The sequence below is a fragment of the Lepisosteus oculatus genome, chromosome 28, assembly GCF_040954835.1.
Source record: "Lepisosteus oculatus isolate fLepOcu1 chromosome 28, fLepOcu1.hap2, whole genome shotgun sequence".
Taxonomy (NCBI): domain Eukaryota; kingdom Metazoa; phylum Chordata; class Actinopteri; order Semionotiformes; family Lepisosteidae; genus Lepisosteus; species Lepisosteus oculatus.
Window position 1 is genome coordinate 5,417,853 of NC_090723.1, and position 21,320 is coordinate 5,439,172.

The 21,320-nt window shown below is 44.8% G+C and overlaps 1 protein-coding gene across 4 annotated transcripts in view; it reads left to right on the top strand.

Moving 5' to 3' along the window:
* Window positions 1-21,320, top strand: part of znf385c (zinc finger protein 385C) — a 171,999-nt gene that overhangs the window by 91,751 nt on the left and 58,928 nt on the right. Inside the window, exon 1 of one of the 4 annotated variants that reach the window (XM_069185547.1) lies at window positions 11,950-12,287. The exons of the other annotated variants lie outside the window; for them this stretch is intronic. Coding sequence (XP_069041648.1) covers window positions 12,278-12,287 — 10 coding nt within the window. The 5' untranslated portion in view covers window positions 11,950-12,277. Of the gene's footprint in view, window positions 1-11,949; window positions 12,288-21,320 lie in introns of those variants that run through there. 4 annotated transcript variants of the gene reach the window in all.

The following is a 21,320-nucleotide window of genomic DNA, read 5'->3' on the forward strand; positions in this document are numbered from 1 at the left end:
ATGTTTTAGATTTCTGGATTGCCTTGAAATACTACCTGTGTTCCAAATTTCTTTCCCCATCTTTTCCCAACTCTTTGTTCTAGGTACCTGTCTTGGAACCCTTAAGGTTTAGATTTCTGTATTACTTTGGAGCGCCCGTGCTCTGTGCTTCTTTCATGAGAGATCGATGTCTTTCCCCTGAGTGCCCCACTGCGTTCCTCTGTGTTCTAGCACTCCTTTCATTTGACTCAGATGTACTCAATGAACCGTTCTACCCCGACCTGGTAATCAATGGGGTCAAATGCAAGGAAGAGGTATTCGCCAATAACACAATCGGTTGCAAAAAAAACAACAAGAAATCGTTTGTGCGGGGCAAAGGCAATTAACTCAAGAAACAAACGCCATCGCAATCTTAAAGATGCTCAAACAAAAACAAGAGCGTCCCATTAGACATGATCAGAATTGTAAACAAATTAAAGGTATGTCGTCCTGCTCGGATGTAAGATAATTTTTTTAATGAAGAAATTCAATCAGTAATAGGCAGAGTGTGTAGTGATGTGTGAGGACCGAGGTGCTGGATGGGTCCAGACTAGAGCGTTCTGGCCCTTCAGTGCTCATCCTAGCCCAGACTGCCATGCAGGTGTGTTCTGTAACGGATCCCCGTCCTGTGGAGACTCCGTCTCAGTCAGGAGAGGCCTGACGTCCGGGGCTGTTAACTTCTTTCTTGCTTCCCCTTCAGGATGTCTAAGTCTTGAACTGCGTGTTTGGTTTTTGGGACGAATACACTGTGGCCGATACCATCTGGCCCGAGGTCAGGAGTTGAAAGACGAGACTGACCTTCTCCGACAATCTTACATGATATCCAACACCTCTAGCTTGTTATTGTCTTACAGCCCTTTCCCTGCTCTTGTGCCTTTCCAAAATGTTGTCGCACCCGTGTTTTTATTGGTCTTCAGCCTGAAGCGGGTGGCCGGTACTGTCTGGCTTCACTCGGTTTATACAATGGGAGATCCACTCCTCCCCGGCGCTAGCGATCTCCCTGATTCCTTGTGAGAGTGCAGATAGTGCTCTTTCATGTGCTGAGGTGATGATGCTCTGTTCTGCCCCTCCAGTGTCTTTCGGTTTGTCACGTTTATTGGCATGTAAGAGAGGTAAAATCATGAGCTATTAACATCCTTTGCTGAGCCTGAACACCCTGCACTGAGCAGGCAACCAGAGAGGCTATGCTGCGTTATCCTGAGATGAACACCCTGCCTGCAATCTGAATTGATCTATGATGACCTCTAGTTTATTTCAGGAGGTCGACACAGTATTAGGTGAGATTATAGGACCCTTATGGAATTATTTTTAACTTACTCAATATCCAGTTTACTCAGTCCTATTTCATGCGTTGCTCTGTGGCCAATCTGAAAAGATCAGAAATAACGGTACATTAACATTCCATAACTTAGCTCTTCGCAGAATTAATATAGAAAATGATTTTGAAAGCAAAATCTTTCCTCTGCATGGTTCCCCCCTGGAATCATATAATACATCACCCTATCCCAATCTCGCTGGAGTTGCAAAAACGTTGTTTCCCAATAAAGTTGTAAATAATTTATACAAATGTTAAGATTTGCTAGAATGGAATTGATATTACATAATGTCTCAGTCTGATTATACTTGGCCCATTCTTTGTTTCCAGAATCTGGGAAAGTGGGATTTGTTGGCTTAAACCTACAGTACCTTCCTATTCAAGCATTTGCACGCAGTGTTATATTTCTGTATTCAGAAAGAGGGAAAAGCGTGCTGTTTTTGGATAACACTAAATTGAAATATGCAGAAAAGGCACAAGGGGACTGAAAAGACTCTAGTGAAGCACTCCAAAAGTGTTGATTGATAGCATTATTAACAAGCCAAAGTTTCCAGGTGTTACACTATTGTGTATTGTGATAGACTGCCTCATGGTCCCTTTTAGAGCGTGTAAAAATGAAGTCGGACTATTTCATAATATGTCCAGAAAACATTAAAGTTATTTTCATTGCCAGGGCAGTATGGCCCATGCAAGAAAGCCTCTAGCCATTTTTTTCCAGAGTGGTGGGTCTTCGCTCAGCTTTGCCGGATTCAGAGTCAACGCTTAATGAAGCAGCGATTCTCAGACAACGCGGGGCTGCTCACATGCATGAGCGATCCCAAGCGCATTCCCTTTGCGCCGTGCTATCACGTTAAAATCACATGCTAACGCCCCATTCCATCGGATGTACAGCCATGGCATCATTTTCTCCAAAGGCGTGTAGCACAGACCCGCTTAATGCACAGTGGTGAAACGCAGAAAGACACTCATCTGACAACAGCTTGGTGCTGTTGATATGTTAGTATAGAGAGTGGAATGGGGCTCCTCTTTTGAAACAAGGTTTTAAATATAAACTGCAGAATCCCACCTATTCACACAGCTGTGACTTAAGGCACAAATCAAAGAAGACCCGATCGCATTCACATCCTGTAGCTTGGTCTCGTGCAGGTGTTTGCAAATCCAATCCTGGAGAGCTGTACTCTGGGAGGTTTTGTAGGCAGTAGCTTTACTGGGATTTTCTTCTGCCCTGGATTTACAAAGTGGCTCTGGTTTTGCATTCCTCTCAAGACCCTTCATAGTTATCTGGCGGATTGCTGCAGGCAAATGATCTGTATTTGGTTTTTGTTCTTATTTTTCTTCTTTGAAAAGCTCTTTAGTTAAAGGCTCTGCGGCACAGAAAAGCAAGAGAACCTCCACGATCTTGAAAGTCATTAAAGCGTCGCAGTGCTTCCCAAACTTTGTCAACCCACGGCACACTTTTAACTTCCCAAACCCTTTGTAATGCACCACATCATTTTAGCACCGGCACTTAAAGTGCAAGAAATAACATTTCACACTGAGACGTAGTCTGGAATTTTAATAAAGCATTTGGGTTTGCTTTTTTGACTAGCATTTCAATGTGAAACATCAGCTTGCGTCAGTGGCCTTGAATATTTAATGTTTGATCGAGCTCTGGAAAGAGCTGTGTGAAGCTTCTGATCCCCGCTTTTTAAACATGATGTCTTTCCGATTCTGCCGCACACCTGAGACTTTCCCGCGACACTTAAGGATGAGGCATCCCGGTCAACTGCTCCGGGGTTTAACACCTGAGCAAGAGCGTTCTGTCAGGAATGAAAAACCCTCAAAGCTCTGCTTGCTCCCAAAGCTCTACCACGTCTCTGACCTATTTCAGTGCCTCTCCACAAATCTGGCAGATCGCTGTAAAAGGACAACGTGTACAGTTTGCAATTGTCTCTACAGTCGTTGCCCTTACGTTTCAATTCATATAGTTCAAAATGCAAGGCTTCATTTATTATCATCTCCAAAAAGAAAGCTAGTGATTGAAGAAGAAGGATACAGCAGTGGTGTGCTTCAAAGAGCTTTTGAAAGTTTTAAAAAAAATGAAATTGTCATGCACTGAGCTCTCTTGAGGATGCTGGTTAGGGTGGCTAACACTGGCAGTGGCGGTCAGGGACAGAGGAACTTCGTTGGCGATGGTCTGGTTATCAGGGCAAATGGGAAGCCAGAGCTGTAACTGGACTGGAGGGGGGGCAGGGCTGGCAAATGAGAAATGGCGCGTATCTACATGGGTCCCAGCAGCGTTCCGGAACCAGGAAATCTGCCCCACCAGCACACCGGACATCATGCTGTTGTGCTGCGGCCCGCGGTCTGGGCAGGGGCCGTGACCCCAGGGGCCCCGTCAGAAAAAGAGCCTTGTTTTCTGGAAATGAGGTGGGGGGCTGGGAGGGTGCGTATGGAGAAACGGGAAGGCAGATTTATTTTTGAATTTTGTGGCTTGAAGTCAAGTGTAAACCTGTCAGGATGAGTCAGCGTTCCGCAGCTGCATCGGGTTATTCCTACCGACAAGGAGTCAGAAGAAATACAGAGCGATTTTATTGAGAATGTTCATGTGGCCCGTTTGGTTAGGGGGGTTTCGAGGGGGGGTGGGGGGGTTGGAAGAGTCAGGGATAGGGGATGGGGGAGGATGTGGTTATCTGATGATGCTGTGAACAGGTCAGTATCGGACAACGAATAAAGACGTGCAACCAGTTTGGGAAGGGGCTGCTGCCGTTGTATATCGGAGAATGAGAGCCAGAGACATCGGGAGCTGTTTGAACTTCACACGCAACACTAATGCGAGCAGGGAACAGCAGCAGCATGCCTTAAGGCAGTCCTTGTTTCTGTTGGCGTTCATTAACTTCTGCTATTTCTTGCCATTTCTGTTGATATTGCACAGATCTAAAGCTTTCGGGACCTGTGTCCCTTGGTGGAAGATGAATGTGGGAGGACAGGATCTGGCCAAGGTGCTAGTCCCTCTCTGAATTATGGGACATTCTGTTCAATAATAATTTGACATGTGCCCTTTTTGCAGCTTGCTAGACCTTGTAGCAGTTTCACAGAAATTTTACAGAAGAGGGTTTTGAATTGTTTTTGGCCTTTTTGTTCACAGAGACATTTTTTGCTTGTTTCTGGACACCCCAGCTGTGTTCCTGCCCTGCTGTAGTTATCGTTAATGCCCTTGTAGGCAGTCCTCCAGCAGCCCCTCTCCTGAACGAAAGCTCCTCCTGTGGCTCTGGGTCTGCATGCAGCCTTCCCTGCTCGTCATTAGTCATCTCAGAGCCTTTCCATGTCCAAATGGCCGATGGCATTGAACCATAACATCCTGCTAAAACCTCCCCTGGGATACTGTGCCATTCCCAGTGTATTTCCTCTAGCCAGCAGCTATATCCTATATAATTCACAGCTGGCAGCCCACTGGAGGCCAGCAGGTGTGAGCCTGGACAGTGTCTGGATGGGAGACCTCCTGGGAAAAGCTCAGGTTGCTGCTGGAAGAGGTGTTAGTGGGGCCAGTAGGGGGCGCTCACCCTCCAGTCGGTGTGGGTCCTAATGCCCCAGTGTAGTGATGGGGACACAATACTGTAAAAAAGACTCCATTGCTTGGATGAGACATAAAGCTGAGGTCCTGACTCTCTGTGGCCATTAAAACTCCCAGGACATTTCTCGAAAAGAGAAGGGGTGTTACCCCGGTGTCCTGGCGAAATGTCCTATTGGCCTTTACCGATCATACCCTGCTAATAATCCCCATCTCTGAACTGGCTCCATCACTCTGCTCTCCTCCCCACTGAGAGCTGGTGTGTGGGGAGAGGACTGGAGCACTATGGCTGCTGTCACATCATGCAGGTAGGAGCTACACCTACTGTAGGTGGTGGTAGAGGGGAGTCCCCATTACTTCTAAAGTGCTTTGAGCAGCGTGTCCTAGGAATAAGGCATTATTATTATTATTTTTGGATATTTGTTTTGTGGAAAACAAATGAACGAGAAGTGTGACATTATTGCCGTGTACTGGAGAATTCTGGACTAGGTCATCTGTAATGAGGTTTTTGATGTTACAGAAAGCAAAATGTAGTTATTTTCTTTTAACAGAAGTCTAGAAATCCTGTTTGACAACTGGAAAAGAGAAATATTGTGAAGCTGAGTTTCACTGCAGCTTTATAATTTTAAAAGGCTATTTTCTTTTCTCCCTTTTGCTGATGAGATTTCATTTTTTGTGGTTCCAGAAATAAGATTAATCTTCCAGTCAAACATTAGTAGCTAACTGTTTTTCATAAATCCTTGAGTGTGCTTTCAGTGTCACTTGTTAGCTTCTGCATCTGAAGGATAAAATCTCCAGCAACCCATTAAAAAAAAACAAAGCACTTTTCGGTAAAAGATTAATGATCATTTTTTGTTTTCGGAATAATTACTTGTACAGTAGAGTAAACTAACAGAGTTAAGCTCTGAGTCAGCACCATCTAAAACATGGTGGTGCTGTTCAGTGTTTCTCCAACACTAAGCCTTCTATTCTGCAAAGTTCATGCATTTTGCTAATCCTCTGCATTAAACCCTGCATGATCCACAGTAAGATGCTGCTATGTTCGTCTGCTCTGTTTTGTGCTTAGTGTTGAGCTCCATTCAGATAATATCTGTTCATGGGCTGTACAGGTTAATGTCAGACTTCGATACAGCTTTAACACCTGTAGTAGGCTATTTACTTCCTACTGTATATCCGTAGTCTAGCTGAGCTTACTTGGAATGCACTGCACCTGTAGTTCTGTTTAATATCTTGAAGTCATACTCCATCAGGCTTGTATCATTTGATACTTTATATTGCATGAGACTTGGGTCACTGGAGATGAGCAGCTGGGAAAGAAAAGCGAGGTGAACTCAGAATAGTTTTGACACACATTGGTACTGTAATATCTTTCCACACAGTAACAGAGTTACCCTTGCAAGTTACAAGTACATAATGCAATCCCTCAGCAGACTGGAGAATAACTCAATCCTTATTCTGCAGAGCCAGTTGAAATGTGATCTCCTAAGCGTTCAAGCGGTGCATGACGTTGATTAAAACAAGCTCAGGGAGTGTGATGATTGAGCCATCGTCTTCCAGATGAAGCTGAGCTGAGCGTATTGCTGAGGATTTGGGGGGGGGGGGATTTCAGCAGTCTCCAAATTTCAATCTGGCATTCTTTTAGGAGCTGCGTGTCACCAGCACACAGAAGCCCTTTCATTGCGTAGGAATGCTAGGATTCTTGCTGGACGGTGGAGGAAGTAAGTTGCACTGCCCTGGTCTGCCATCAGCCTCCTATGAAAGGCGAGGTAGGCTGGCCGTACAGGCAGGGAGGACCAGAAGGGACACTGAAGTCTGCATTGTGAGGATCTCACTTTTTAACTGCTTACTACCCTGGGGCTTAATGTCAGCAGGAAATATCTTGCTCATTGCTCAAAGTATATCAATTTTAAGTTCTCCTTTTTTTGCTTAATTCTGAATGTCCTGCACTACAACTTGATCCTGTAACCTGCCTCCTGAAGGTCATCAAGTAAACAATCCAGATGTGTGGAGCTCAGCTCAGGCGACTTCAGCTTGGGTGAAATGTGTACATCTGGTTTCAAGGTGGTGCAATAAGATGTCTCAAACCCCTAAGCACACCAAAACAACTAATAATAAGAGATAAAAAATTATACTGCAATTAAGAACAATAAAGAAACTACTCTCAAGGTCAGTATTTTGTAAGTATGTTTGCTAACAAAATGACACTGTCAAATGCGCTTCTTCCACAAAGTGGTACACCTCTGCCATCTAGCCCATCTCTCTGAACTCTGGGCAGAAATACAAATGACACCTTCAAGCATGATCTTTTTTTCAGTGCAAAACAATACTCAAGTCTCAGCCTGTTGTGACATTCAGTTAATGGATGTTTGTAGAATTTTGCTGAAGCACTTTTCCTCTTTTTAAATGTAAATGAGTACTTGTGCCTCATTGCCTGCTTTTACCTCATTTAAATAGATTCCCGATGCCAGTGAATGCTCTTTTGTTTATTATACATGATTAACTAATAGGGAGCAGCCAGGGCCCCTAACCTTCTGTTAACTGCACATCTGTCTGATCGTACAGGAGAGAAGGCCAGTGCAGTGCAGCCGAATTCCTCATCACCAAGGCAGAGCGTCGACAGCTACACGGGGCCTATTTATTACACTTGTGTGTGGTTGCACTAATTTTTTTTATGGCTGCTGGAAAGTGCTGCAGTGGTGGCTGGCATTTGCAAAGCACAGCATTGAGATTGTGAATGTTTCCAGTAATTAAGGACCAGATGCCACCATCTCTGGATGCATCAGTTACTGAGTCAGTATTAATTACACACTGCAACCTCAGGTGTGTTCCAAGTTGCCCGTTACCCAACCCTGTCTGCGATTTAGAATGGTTCTTTCGAGCTCACTGTGACATCGTGCTTAAAAAAAGCTGCTCTCAGGTTTCAGGAGCTGACTCCTGGCTTCGCCAAAGCGATCAGGTAGCACCCAAGGATTTCTTGTTGTGAGGGCCAGCAATCCAGAGCCAGAATCTAAGAGCTCAGGGTGGGTCTGAGCGTGCACGACTGCCTTCACCTGTCTTGGATAAGAAGCCAGTCCATAGCTGATCCAAAGAAAAGGGGTCCATTTAGAACAGCTGATTAAATGAAGACCACACTGCACATGTGGGAGGTGGGAGGACACTGGAGAACCCAGAGAAAAGCCATGTGAACAGGCGTATAACATGCACACTAACATGCCCCAGTCCAGAATCCTGGACTCAGGACTGAGGCCGCGATGCCAATATGCCAGCCTGTTTTCTTACTTAACTGCTTTCAATCATAAAGTGCATATTCCAAGCTGGCGCAAGCTTGAAAGTGTAGAATGTCTTCAATGGGCTTCAGAGCCTTGTGCGTCACTAATATGCTTCCCTTCTGCCACTACACTTCATTGCACAGATACTAAAAACGGAAGAAGGGAATACAAGAGGTAAATAAGCTAAGAATAGGAAAGCCAACAAGTTTGGAAATCAAGTAAGGTAATGAAAATGCTAATGTGCAATACTGTATTAGCCGTACATGTAAAAGGCAGTGTCATTTCCATTACCCCTAGAGCCATGCTGGGAAATGAAGACTGACATTTAAATGCAGTCACACTTGACAAGCACTGGTGAAGCAGGGCCTAGGCAGTAGCAGGGAAAACTACGTGTCTACACAGCGTCAAGCGACAAGCAGGGCCTGCTGCAGACGATCCTGTGGGACGCTGGTATTGATAGCTGCAGAAGTAGATAGGAAATGCTCATTTTCGTGTGGCAGGGTATGTCCTTTAAGAGAGAGAAAGTGACAGGAGGAGAGAGATGCGTGTATTGGTACAAATACCGCATATGAAACACTATACAGCTGTAATTACGTTGTGACAAAAGTCGCAATTGGAACAAAATAATGAGGAAAACATTAGTGGCAAAACTGAAAATGATGAGTGTGAAACATCAAGATGCATTGAGAGCAGTTGCAAAGTGTGTTGAAGTTTCTCTCTTGCGCTCTTAATTCTCCTGCGTTGAGCCTCAGCTGTGTGTCTGGTCATCATGGGAGAGTGACGGGTCTCCAGAGAGCAGTGACCAGATTCACAGCCTGGGACTGGGAGCTGCAGGGCGTGCAAGGAGGCCCCAGTTCCTGTGACCCAGAAGGTTTTCATTCAGCAGTTTAAAACCGGGGTTCTGGTGAGGATAAAGACCTCAATGGGGAGAGGAGGGCTAGATGTTAACAAAAGGGTTAAAAAGCTCCAGAATACAGTCTATATCCCCTCCCCCCGCCCTCAACACACAGACACGTAATTAATTCAAGGTGGAGAAGCACCTCTCCCCTTCATTCTTTGTTCATCGTGCTGCTCCGACAGGAGCTTTGGGCCCGTGTGGCGAGACTGTAAAGTCTGACTCAGAGTGACATCACAGCTGCAGCTGGGCACCCGGCAGGGGCAAGTGTTCGGGCCACCCTGTGGGACCGCTACAAAATTTCAAAGTACATTTTCGTAAAAGAAGCAATGTTTTCCAGCTGGAGTCCCACATCTGGGAGCGATTTCCCCATATACTGTATATCACCCTCCGATTTGCAACTGCCATCCCTTCCCTTGTGCCGTTTCATATACCTCATTTACTGTAGCTGTGTGCTGATCTCCCGGACTCTCTATTGAACCTGCATCAAGCCACAGCAAGGCTCTTTCTGTTTCCAAAAGAGCATGAAATTGTAATTAAACCCCTGCAGGCTGCACTGAGCCGGCAGCGCTCTGCTGCAGAATACCCTCGAAGGTGTGCTTTCTGAACACCTGCTTTTGCAGTGAAGAAGTTAAAGGTAAGCCCCAGCTTTGGAGGGTATAGTATAATATTAAATTACTTGAAGGAGAGATTGAACCTGATAGCAGTGCCATGTTTTTAAAAAAATAAAGTAAAAACAATGGCTAGGGAAGACCTTGTTCTGCTGCCGGACTGTCTTTTAGGCTTCTTACACTGAGCGTCTCAATGGGAAAGTCTTGCTAAACGGAGGTAGTGATCAGGGTTGCAGAATAAGAGGGTGAGACTCACTGTGCATTCAGTGCGGCTCTGCAGTGTAAAATTGCTACGCAGCAAGTCGTTTTCAGAGGCTTTCAAGTGCCTGGGCTCCTGCAGGCTCGCAGCGCAGAAACAGCCCGTTGGTTACAGAGAACAGGCCAGCGGATGAATAAATTGCTTTGCTTCGATCTTCCCAGATCTTGTTGGATGTTTTTTTTTTTAAACATCCTTCCTGCCAGATTGATTCTGTCCAGTAATGGGGCATGCATGCAGACACGCTGTGATCGTGCAAGCAGGCACGGTGGCTTGCACAGCCACTGCAGGTGTCCAGCATCACAGTGTACATTTCCACGCTGGTCTTCTGAGGACTGACCCAGCATGATTTTAAGTCAGGAGAGATAGGAGACCCGCTGGGCTAATTAAAGCCACTTTGGTACCACATTAGGGAGGAATGACTGGTGATTATTACCCACTCCCACCTCAAACCTTTTATTTGCGCCCTTGTTTGCTCTTAGTGCTTGATAATCATAGAAAAGGTATAATAACTGGCAAGTAGGTGCGTTTTGCAATATTTGTAGTGCTCAATAAATAAAGCAATCACTGTTAGGAAGATGGCACCAATACTCATGACTACAGCTGACTCTGTTGTAATAAAAGCTGAGTGGACACTAAGCTTCAGCTGGGTGGTACAAAGTACTATAAGAGGTTACTTTACCTATAGTAGCTTTCTGAGAAATCTCAGATTAATGTGGCACACAATGGCTCTAGAATTCACCCTTTCTGCGGTCTGGGAGTCTTCACTGTCACAGTTGCTGGTGCTCTGCACTTTCTTTTATTATTAGATTCATGTTGGTGGGAGACATCTGAAGATTTTGTTTTTACTTTTCAGATGTGTGTGCGTGTGATTTGTGTAGTGATTCTTTTCTTTTCTTTTTAAAGCCTCATCAATAGGGTATCTTGCTTTCAAAAATGTAGTCTGGAACAAATTCTGATCTGTGCTCTCTAAAGCAGGTTTCTTTAAGCTTGATTCAGAAGAGCGAATGAACTCTCTTACTTGTAAGTAAGGAAGGTTAGATACCTATTTTATAGGACCATATCTGTGTGAATAATAAACATACACTTTGGCTATGACTTCTTTTAAAGCTGTTTTTGTGCTAGTCAGTATGAATTCAGATTTAACTTTACAGAAATTGTTTTAGGAAGATCAGGCCCCAAGACAATAGCAATAATAATAAACTTTATTTTATATAGCGCCTTTAAAGGTGGCTTCTCAGAATGCTTGGACAGTTTGGAAGGTTAGAGGTAAAGGACTCTGAATTCTGTATACAAAAGAGCCTTCAGAGTGGTCTCCACTATCTTGCTAGCTGGGTAAAGGTCAGAGCGCATGGCTCAGAATATCTCCAAATATATTCATTAAATAGGACGTTGAGACAAAACAATGCACAATGGAGAGGAAAATAGGATCAACATTAAATTCACCCTTCATCAGACAGCTGGGAACTATATTTGTAAGTGACAACTGGACCCATAAATCCAATTAATTCTGAAGCGTGCACAACCACTGAACCATATTCCTTCCTGTGTCCAAAAACACAAGCCACTGCAGTTCGGCAGCAATATCTCCGGTTTCTGGGAAAAAAGAACTGCCTTCTCTTTTCTTTTTTCAGCAAATTGCTCAACAAACCATCCTAACCGCTTGCACAAACCCATCGGGCGCTACAAGACTGGGGTACATAAGAGCCCAGAAGAGAAGCCCCTTCCATCACGTGCACTGTTTCATCTTCCTGCAACTTCACGCACACACACACATACACACACAATTGGACCCGTTTTCACACATTTCCCGGTCCTGCTTCAAGAAGGGGGGGCGGGTGTTACTAAGCGGGAGGAAAGCTGTGGTAGTTTCCCATCTGTGTTGTCTGTTTTGGTTAAGCCTTGGCCAGCAGCTATGCGAATAAGAGAGAGAGAGAGAGATGGGAGGGAGTGGAGGCCATCACAACCCCCCTTCCCCTCCCTCCTTGCCTTGCCTCCTCAGGGCACACAGATCAGTAGAGCATTAAGCTTTTAATTGAGGTGCATGTGTATCGTTCTCCGGAGTTGTAGCAGTTGGGATTCGCAGGGATTTGTCACTGTGAGGGAAGAAAGAGACGGAGAATAAAACATCAGGAGAAGCCTTGATGTACAGTAGCACTCTCAAATGACAAATTTGTTGGGGTTTTTTTTTTAAAAGAAATATTTATTGCATCTCCTGACTCTGAGCAACAGTTTTTCTGTGTGTGTGTGTGAGTGAGTGTGTGTTGTGGTGGTGGGGGGAGACAGAGAACAGCCACGCAATAAATAAGCAGACAACTGGAGACGCGGAGCTGGAGAAGTCTGTCTGAACTGCACAGGACGCAATGCTTCTAGGTAAGTCAGCTGGACTTTAATTGCATCGAAAAGTGAGCTGATGTGGCTGGGGGGCTTCTGCTGTAGGTCAGGTGCTTGAAGTTGTTTTTTTGTTGTTGTTGTTGTTTATGTGCTGCAGAGATGTATGTGCATGTATTAGAGATGTGCTCTCTTGGAATGTCAGAGCAGCCTGTTCAAAAAGGCAATCTCAGTTCATCAATGTAAGACACGTCGTACTGTACTGAATGTATATGTTAAGCGTTGTTGATGAAGCCGCTAGACTGTTAGAGAGGACTTGGAGGAATAATTCAGCCATAAAAAGAGGGCTTAGAGTGAGTGGTTTGTGGCTGGCGGAAGGTCACAGTGGCAGCATTCGTGCCCCCCATACTTGCATGGGCAGCCCACCGATCAATCAGCTCCATCCCCTGTTGCTGGCAGCGGGCTCGCGGTGTGGCAGCACCTCTTCGGGACCTCCAGCTCCCCGCCGGGCGACGATCTGCTCCAGTGGCGGATTATCCCCTATCGGAATTGTGCCTGCGGTTTCAGCCAGGGGGGGTTGAAGACGGGATCCTGGGGGGCTGGGGGGTGTGGGGGTCTGCGTCCCATCAGCCTGACCGAGAAACAGGTCCAAGAGCCAAAGACGGAGCCCAGGGGCTCTGCCACACTGGCAGTTTTGTCTTCTCATTAGCACGGGCATGTGTACAGAGCCGCGGGGAGCCTGTGTGTTCCTGAGGGTGAAGAACTCAAACGAAATGTACTTGTACTAATACACCCACCCACAGTGCCTCGCTGAGGCAGGTTGTGGAGCAGTGTCATTAGGAAATGGCTGTGGGTTTTAGTTATCGGAAGTCTCGGCTTTTAAACAAAGAGACAAAACTGTAGGTCATTCAAAAAAACTAAACAAAGTAAAGACAGCGACATCAAGAACAGTTTTCTGGATTATTGGCTGCCTTGGTTTCTCCTGCTGCTCACAAACAACTTTATACAGCCTTTGAGAAGATGCTAAAGGTGTATTCAGTTTCCTGTGTTGTTTTTGCTGGACTCACAGACTATAGTATTCTATTAACTCATTATACATTAGTTATTAATTCTCAATAATATGTCCTCACTCTTTTTATTTTGGTTGGAGTACATCAGTCTTTTATTTAAAAATAACCTTAATGGTTATGGGATGTTACGATATGATGATGTTTCTATTTAGTGCTTATAAATGAGAATGCATCAGTAGATATTTGTTGAAAATGGTGGTCTATGTTATTGTTCAAAATGCATTGTGCTTTTTGGTTTAAGCACAATAATGGATTAAATTAGATCCCTCGTCGCAAGCATCGGTTTGATATCAACAGCTCAGCGGGAGCTGCAGACATTCATAAGTGACAAGGGTTATCAGCGTTAATGTGTTTTTAAAAACCTGAGTTTGAGATATCCGCTTCAAATTAGAATTTGGGTTAAGCGGAATTTCTGGGTGCAGAATCCAGAAATGCGATTGCTCTCCTTTGTGGTTCCGCGCTGCCTTTACTAAAGAAAAGCCTTTTCATTTCATTTTCCAGTGGAATCAGAGGGATACTCTTTTCTCCTCTATTCCCACTTTTGCAGCTACTTTTCACCTTTCTCAAAAAGACGTTTTTCAGCGGCACAAAGCAAAATTGCAGTCCTGCCGTTTGTGTGGACAGTGATGTGATAGTTTGAGCTACACACACAGAGCAGCCCTTCATGAAGCTTCTTGCATTCTGTTTTTGCAGTTTGTGCTGGTGAAACTCTACTATTAAAGTGGCAGTTCTGCAGTAGCTGCTATCTTGACCTTTTGTGAGAACACTTTAAATGTCTTGGTTCTGTTTGTTGTGTGCAGAGCACATTCTGTATTTTCTGTCTCATACATTGAATTTACAATTAAAGCCTCAGCCAATACAACAACAGCCATTCTGTCTTTGCATTCATTTGTAGTAGTTCATCAGTCAAAACAGTATTTATCCATGGAAAAAGCTGTAAATGAGGCAGTAAATCTGCAAAGATTTGGTCAAAATTTGCATTTATGTCATAGATTTGCTTTTTTGCAAATTCCTTTTTTGAAGCGTCAGAAAGCTGTTTCAGGATTATCAAAGAAGAAAGCCAGACTGCTTCTTAGAATATGTCATGAAACAGCAAGGTGCTTTGAAGTGTTATACAGTATATTTGTAGTTGTAAAAGAATTTCTTATCCTTAACTGTTAATGTTTTCAGCAGGTGGTCTGTTTAGGTATCATGGCTCCGGAGATCTTTTATTTGTGGTTTGTTGTAAAGAACAGAAGGGTTAGAAAGGAGAAGAGGACATTCAGCCAATCTCACTCATTTGGCATTTGTTTGCAGGGAATAACTGTGTAATTATGTGTAAGGAGCAAATATAATTATTTTAGGCACTAGACCTGTGCAGAACTGTCGGTATTTGTTGCCTGTAATTTCTTTTTTACCTGGATCGAAGATGCCTACTGTTCTTATATGCCATGAGACTGATCATGAAAATGAGTTTGCTTATTAAGACATTGAATTCTGACTGGTTTCAATTTCGGATTGAATTAGGCATTTATACAAATATTATTAGATGGGAATAATCTTACCTGTAGAAAAACAAACAGGAGATGCATCTATTGATTTTTTAAGTGTAAGTGTGATTTTTAAAATTGTTTTAAATGTCGCACTGTACACACCCTACTATATGGTGAACAGCATGTTTGAGTCACTGATACACTGAGTGTATATGATATCAAGTATGTACGAGATTATGTTCCCCTCTGATGCTAATATTGGATTCCCTATAATATAGGGTATAATATATTAAACATCATAATGTATTCACCCTTGATGATGATAAACTCTTCGGACTAGGAGAAATGTATGATATATCAAGTGTTAGCTGTGGCTTTTGTCAATATTCTAATATTTGAGTTGTGATTACTTGTGAGTGGGACCGAGCTGTGACCCAGGGGCATGTGGCATCAGGGTGGATAATTACAGGCTGTCTGACCAAGCGTCAAGTGTCTCCATTGTGCTCCCACTATCTCACAGCATCAAAAGGAAGGGCTCAAGAAGAAAGGAAGGGGTTATTTCTGCCTCCCCCTCCACCAGCCCAACCTGCCTTTCGGTTCTGTGATCTGGGCAGCCGGGTGGGGGTATGTATGAGGAAAGCAGCCACAGTGAGAACAAAGGAAAGAGGCATTCTGTGTGCCACCTGCAGGTATGATTCTTCTGAGCTTCTGAGCAAGAATGGATAAGCAGAGGAAGAGCAGAAGCACAAGGGTTGGGCTCTTCCTGCAGCAGAGAGCTGACCACCTTCTCCTGCAGCAGATCCTAGGTGCCGGTGCAGGAGAGACCCGCACGCCATGCAGAAAGGACCATGGCTGTTTGGGGTATCGGGGGGGTGTGTGCACCTGCATGCTGAGATTATAATAATTCCTCACGCTTATAGAGCACTCTTCTGGACACTCCACTCAAAGCGCTTTACAGGTAATGGGAACTTCCAAACACCACCAGTAATGTGTAGTCCCCCATCTGGGTGATGCAACGGCAGCCACAGTGCACCGATCTGCTCACACATCGGCTCTCAGTGGGGAGGAGAACAGAGTGATGAAGCCAGTTCATAGATGGGGATTATTAGGAGGTCAAAATAGGTAGATGACAATGGAAAATTTGGTGAGGACACGGGGGTAACACCCCTATTCTTTTTCCAGAAATACCCTGGGATTTTTAATGACCACAGAGAGTCAGAACCTCAGTTTTACATTTCGTCCGAAGGATGGCGCCTTTTTTCAGTATAGTGTCCCCTTCGTTGTACTGGGGCATTAGGACCCACATAGACCACAGGGTGAGCGCCTCCTACTGGCCCCACCAAGACCTCTCCCAGCAGCAGCCTTAGTTTTTCCCAGGAGGTCTCTTATCCAGGTATTGGCCAGGCTCACACCTGCTGAGCTTCAGGGGGCTGCCAGCTGTGAGCTGCGGGGTGATACAGCTGCTGGCAAGATGGAGACGGAGGCAAAGTACCCTCATGCACTCAGGCTTGTTGGGTCCATCTTAAGCGAACTTAAGCGAAGATGTAAACTGTTGTGCAGGAGGAGAAGATGAAAAGGCACACCCAGAGTGGCAGGTCTGTAAATTGCACCGTCACCAAGATCCAGACTCTTTTTGGAAACCAGGGAGCATTCTGTCTTCAGCAGCACACGCTCCTGAAATGATCTCGGAGGAGGATTAAACAGTATGTGGGGCTCATTTGTTGCATCTTAAATTGTTTGAGCGGGAAAAGGAAGGATAAATAGCTTTTGATCAGACAGCCCAGAGCTGCTTTGAGCTGGTGACCAGAGGCTAAGTGCTTTATATCTTACAATCAGTCTTTTACCACATAACATTCCTTAATTAGTAGAAGACTTCAAGAACACTTCTTCTAATTAACTTATTTCCTGCTCCATTGTTAAAAACGTTCTCATTTACCTCCTCAGATTGGTTCATCTTGGTTGATCAGGAACTAATCATTCCACACAGGTATCCTTGTGTATAGCAGTTTTTCCAACTAGATGAACTGAACTTTACTAGCGTTACATATTCCAGTGTAGATTTAGCATCTCAGGGACACCCTCGGCAGTATTGTAGGTTTTGATTTGCTACGAAGGACGAGGACCGGACTGGCTCTCTGAACTGGAGTTAGTGGGCTTTTAATGAGATGCTGCATTTGTCACCATCAAGTCGGGTGTCATCTGTCTGCTTGCTTAAACTTCTTTCCGGACTCATGGAACTGACCTGTTTCTGCAGCCAAGCCCGGTGAGTGTTAATCTGTCCCTGTCCTAAAGCCAGCAGTGCCTCATCGTGCATTCTCATTCAGATCAAAAATTGAAACCTACCCACCAGCTGCAAATCACAGACCTGTTCCTTGAGTAGAAGAGAGAAGCCTCTGGACAATTAGCCAGCTGCTACAATACTTGTGACCCGTGGAAAACCCAAAGCATTATGGCTCTGGAGCTGCCTGCTCACTGTTTTGAGTGGATCAGTGAGAGGAAGCATGGGCAGGCTTTTCCTTGATTTGTTGGTTTGATTAGTTATCCATAACGGGGGAATAACACTGCCTAAAAATTGTTGACGTGTATTTACACATGCAATCCACAGTTTTACATATCCGTTCACAGTCCCTCCCCCCTCTGTCAGCCACCTACACCTCATAGTCACACTGAGGACCGAGGAACAAGGACACAGGAGGAATGAAGAAGGTGATCTTGTTAAATATGTGAGTACCCTTCTGAAGTCTGTTGCACCTCAGTCTTGCAAGTCCAGGGGGCACCAGAGAGCAGCCAGCTTGTCTTTGCTGAATATACAGGACTCACAGGTGGACATGCAGAGCTCTGCTTCTGCTGAGCCTGACACCCCAACAGGCTGTTTTTTTTTGTGTGTGTGTGGGGGGGGGGATTGCATTACATAGAGTATTCCAGTTGAAATCAAACTAAAGAAGACAGGTGGGGGGTTAAAAATGGAAGCTGTAGCTGTCTTTACAGCAGAGCGTTAGTAGTCTCCATCCTCTGCACATCTGCCTTGGATAAGGATGTACAGCCTCCCTGTGTTCCTCACAAAATACAGTATTTTTACTGGAGAAACCCTTTGAAACCGTATCCTCTCCCCCCAGACGAGAATTAGAAGGAAGGATCGTTTATTCGGCTCAGTGCGGCGTCGTTAAGCATGCGCGTCTACCTCCGCTGGGGAGAGCTCGGCCTTTTCAGGTGGATGCTGGCCCTCACCTCAAGCAGCACAGACCTGAAGGGGCTCTAGAAATAACCCTGCTGCGTCCCTGTTCCCCTGCGCGATGGAATTCGGGTCCCAGACAGGCGAAACCGATCGGACAGTGCTGGTGATCCGCGCGTCGGCAAGACAGGCTGTGCTGGCGGCACCTTCCTCTTCAGCGTGACTCATGGTGACTGTTTATTCGCTTGATTCCTTATTTATGCAGGATGAGCCCATTGACAAGCAGGCATTTAATTCACTGGGACACTCTGACCATGACACAGACCAGTTATGACCATGGAAGCAGGCTAAATAAGAAGTGAGTGACTAAAAAAACAACAAATACATAGATTCATAACAATGGATCCTGATCCCTTCTGTCACGTTGCGATGCTATTGCCTGACTGCGGCTTCTCACCGTAAAATGTTTCCTGAGCAAATGGAGGTAGCCCCAGTACACATTTCCTGAAACAAGAATGAAATTAATAAAAGGTGATATGTGAAGCCAAGAAAAAAACGGGATATTTCTGCCTTTGAACTTTGTTTATTAGAATTTCTTTAGCCTTTAGCCTGTAGGCCTTGGAATCTGCAGGGACTGAAGAAATGAGCTGTCTGTTTTAAGTGCTCCTAATATCCCTGCTTCATGGTGAAAGAGTTCTGGGGTACGTACTGTACGCAGAGCTGTGTAAATTCACTTAAATCCCTCTACCTCTACCCCCCCCCCCCAGCCAGGCCTAGATATACAGATCATATTTATTTAGGTGTGTTTAAGTGATACAGAGAGAGCTGTTGTGTAAAGATGCCCACATCACTCATGCCTAGTTCCCTCCTCGGGAAAATTTAGTCACTTCACATGAAGGCATAACTTAAGGGTTGGATCTCCCTGCCAATATCCATCCGTTTTCTAAAGTTCCCAGAGATCAGGAGCGTGCCGGCTGATAGGATGATTACCTTAGGCCCTTTTCAGTTTTTAATTTGACAGTTATACTTGTTGCACTTACTGTCATTCTTAAGAGGCAAGATGTCATACCAGTTCTCTGGCGTTTCTTCCACAAATTAAAGGAGATCGGCGTCAAGTCCTTCTTTTCTGGAAGCAGTTTTCCATCTTTTAATGACAGTCGATATTGGAGTGTAGAAGTTGGTGGTGTGCAGTAATTTCGACGTGGGCTTACAATCATTTGCATTCTGGCCACAGAGCGTGATACAGATCACACATGTGACGCACGCCGTCTCCTCTCCCTGTCTCTACCTGCCTGCGTCCCTCTCTGTCTGAAGGAGTTAACCCCATTGTGGTGCGAGTTTCCAGCCCCACTGCACTCGCCAGAAGGGACAGGATTCTCAATATTAAGCTGTGGCAGGGGAAATCTTTGAAGTCGGTAATCCATCCAGACTGACTGGAGAGGAGCTGATGTCAAGACTCTTTGAAGGTTCCTTAGACACAATGCCATTAAAATAATACTGAGACCAGAGGAAGGAGAATCTGGCCAACTCTCTCGGTATGTCACATCAGACTGAGAGTCCTCGATATAAGCCGTTCCATTTCTTTTTCTTTCCTTTTTTTTACATTCCAGTTGTGAGGGATACAAATCTCTGGCTCATTTCCCCTGTTAATCTTTTAAAATCTCTGTCTTAAGGTCATTGCATTTTCTGGAAAAAGTTTTATGTCAGATGTCCTTATTAAAAAAAAAAAAGAGGATTGTCCGTTCATAGAAGCAGATAGATAATTCTGTGTGCACGTGTGGAGTGCGCCACAGGATATATGTGCACCCCCACTGAAACTCTTGGTTTTCCTCAGTAATTCCAAATGAAACTGGAACATTTTCATGATGGTTTTTACATGATCTCATTATTGGACAAATACCATGTGAGCTCTATTAATAGGAAGTGATTAACTGAGAATACTAACTACTGACACAGCGGTACGCCTCTCTGCTTTGTGCAGTGGGCTGACAGACTGTTATTGGGCATGTCTTCATTAGGTTTCCAGTGGTTTATTATGTTTAATGCGCAGAGCATTTGTCTTGATTTTACTTCTGCTTATCCAGTGTGCAGCTCCAGGTGATGCTGGATCTCGGATCCATTTCCTTTTTGCCCCAGAGCTCTCCCTGTGCCCAGCCAGTGATTCCAAAGGCTTTCCCAGGCATTTGAGGCTGCTTTTTCAAACCTTCCATTTCATTAGGGAGCCCTCCATAACTTCAAAGCTGTCTTGGAGCACCTTGAACATTCCTGTTTGGGACTGTGGTTTTATTTTTTGTTTACCGTTTCCTCTACTTCATCTCCAGCATGTTCACTGCAGTGCATCTCACGCAACACAAGTGTTTGTTTTCTTTCTTAATGCAGATCCAAAACAGGGATTTGGAAATTGTTCTTCCCAAAAAGTGGGATCTCCATAGCAGCAGGTTGGACCATAGTGTAGATAAGACCACTCAGCCAGCAGCAGATGGTGAATCTCTGTTTGAGGTATGACTACATAAGAATCTAGGCCATTAGTGACACATTGGCTTGGTCTGCTTTTGCTGTCAGCGATGCACCAGACCTGAGGTGCAGTATCTGCACCAGGAATCTTGCTAAGTGTGAGGTAGCGCAAGTCAACCTCTATTCCCGAACTGCATTACAGTGAAATTCTTCTCCAGATTTCATAAAGCTCATAAACTCTCAAATGCCGCTTCACATGAATCGGGAATCGTCTATTGTGTCATTGCCTTCGGCTTATCCAGTGTGGGACTTTAGATGATGGCTACAGTTAATACAATATTCACCTGAGCTCCCAGGACTTTTCTAATGCCACATGTGTAGGGATGGGGCTTTTGCCAAAACAGAATGATGCTGGTTCGATTGCTGGTGCCCGGGTAAGTACAGATGCTCTGTATCTTCAGCAGTTCACACTGAGGGCCTTCTGCAAGTCTTTAACTAGAGTTTCACTTGCCCACATGTGTGTGTTAGTCAGCAAGTGCACTTGTGCCACATAACATCTCTGTTAGCTCTTCCAGCTAAGAATTGTTAAAGACAAACACCAGAGTCTTAGTTCTGGAGCAGGACTAACATAGCCTCAGTACAGACCCCCTTATTAAAGCTGACACTGATTAATGGCCTGGGAGCACTGCTCTTCTGCATCTGCAGGGCACAGGAAGGCGCGGCGTCCGCAACACTCTGCTTCAGATGAGCTAATCTTTCAAAAAACGTTCCACTCCGTCTCCCTCTCTGACTCGGGGATAGATAAATCCAGTGGCAGTTTGACCGTATGAGAAGCCTAAGAAATGTTTGTTTCCCAGAATTGTTTATAGGATTTTCTGCAATTGCATTGCTCTTGTGTCCTTCCTCT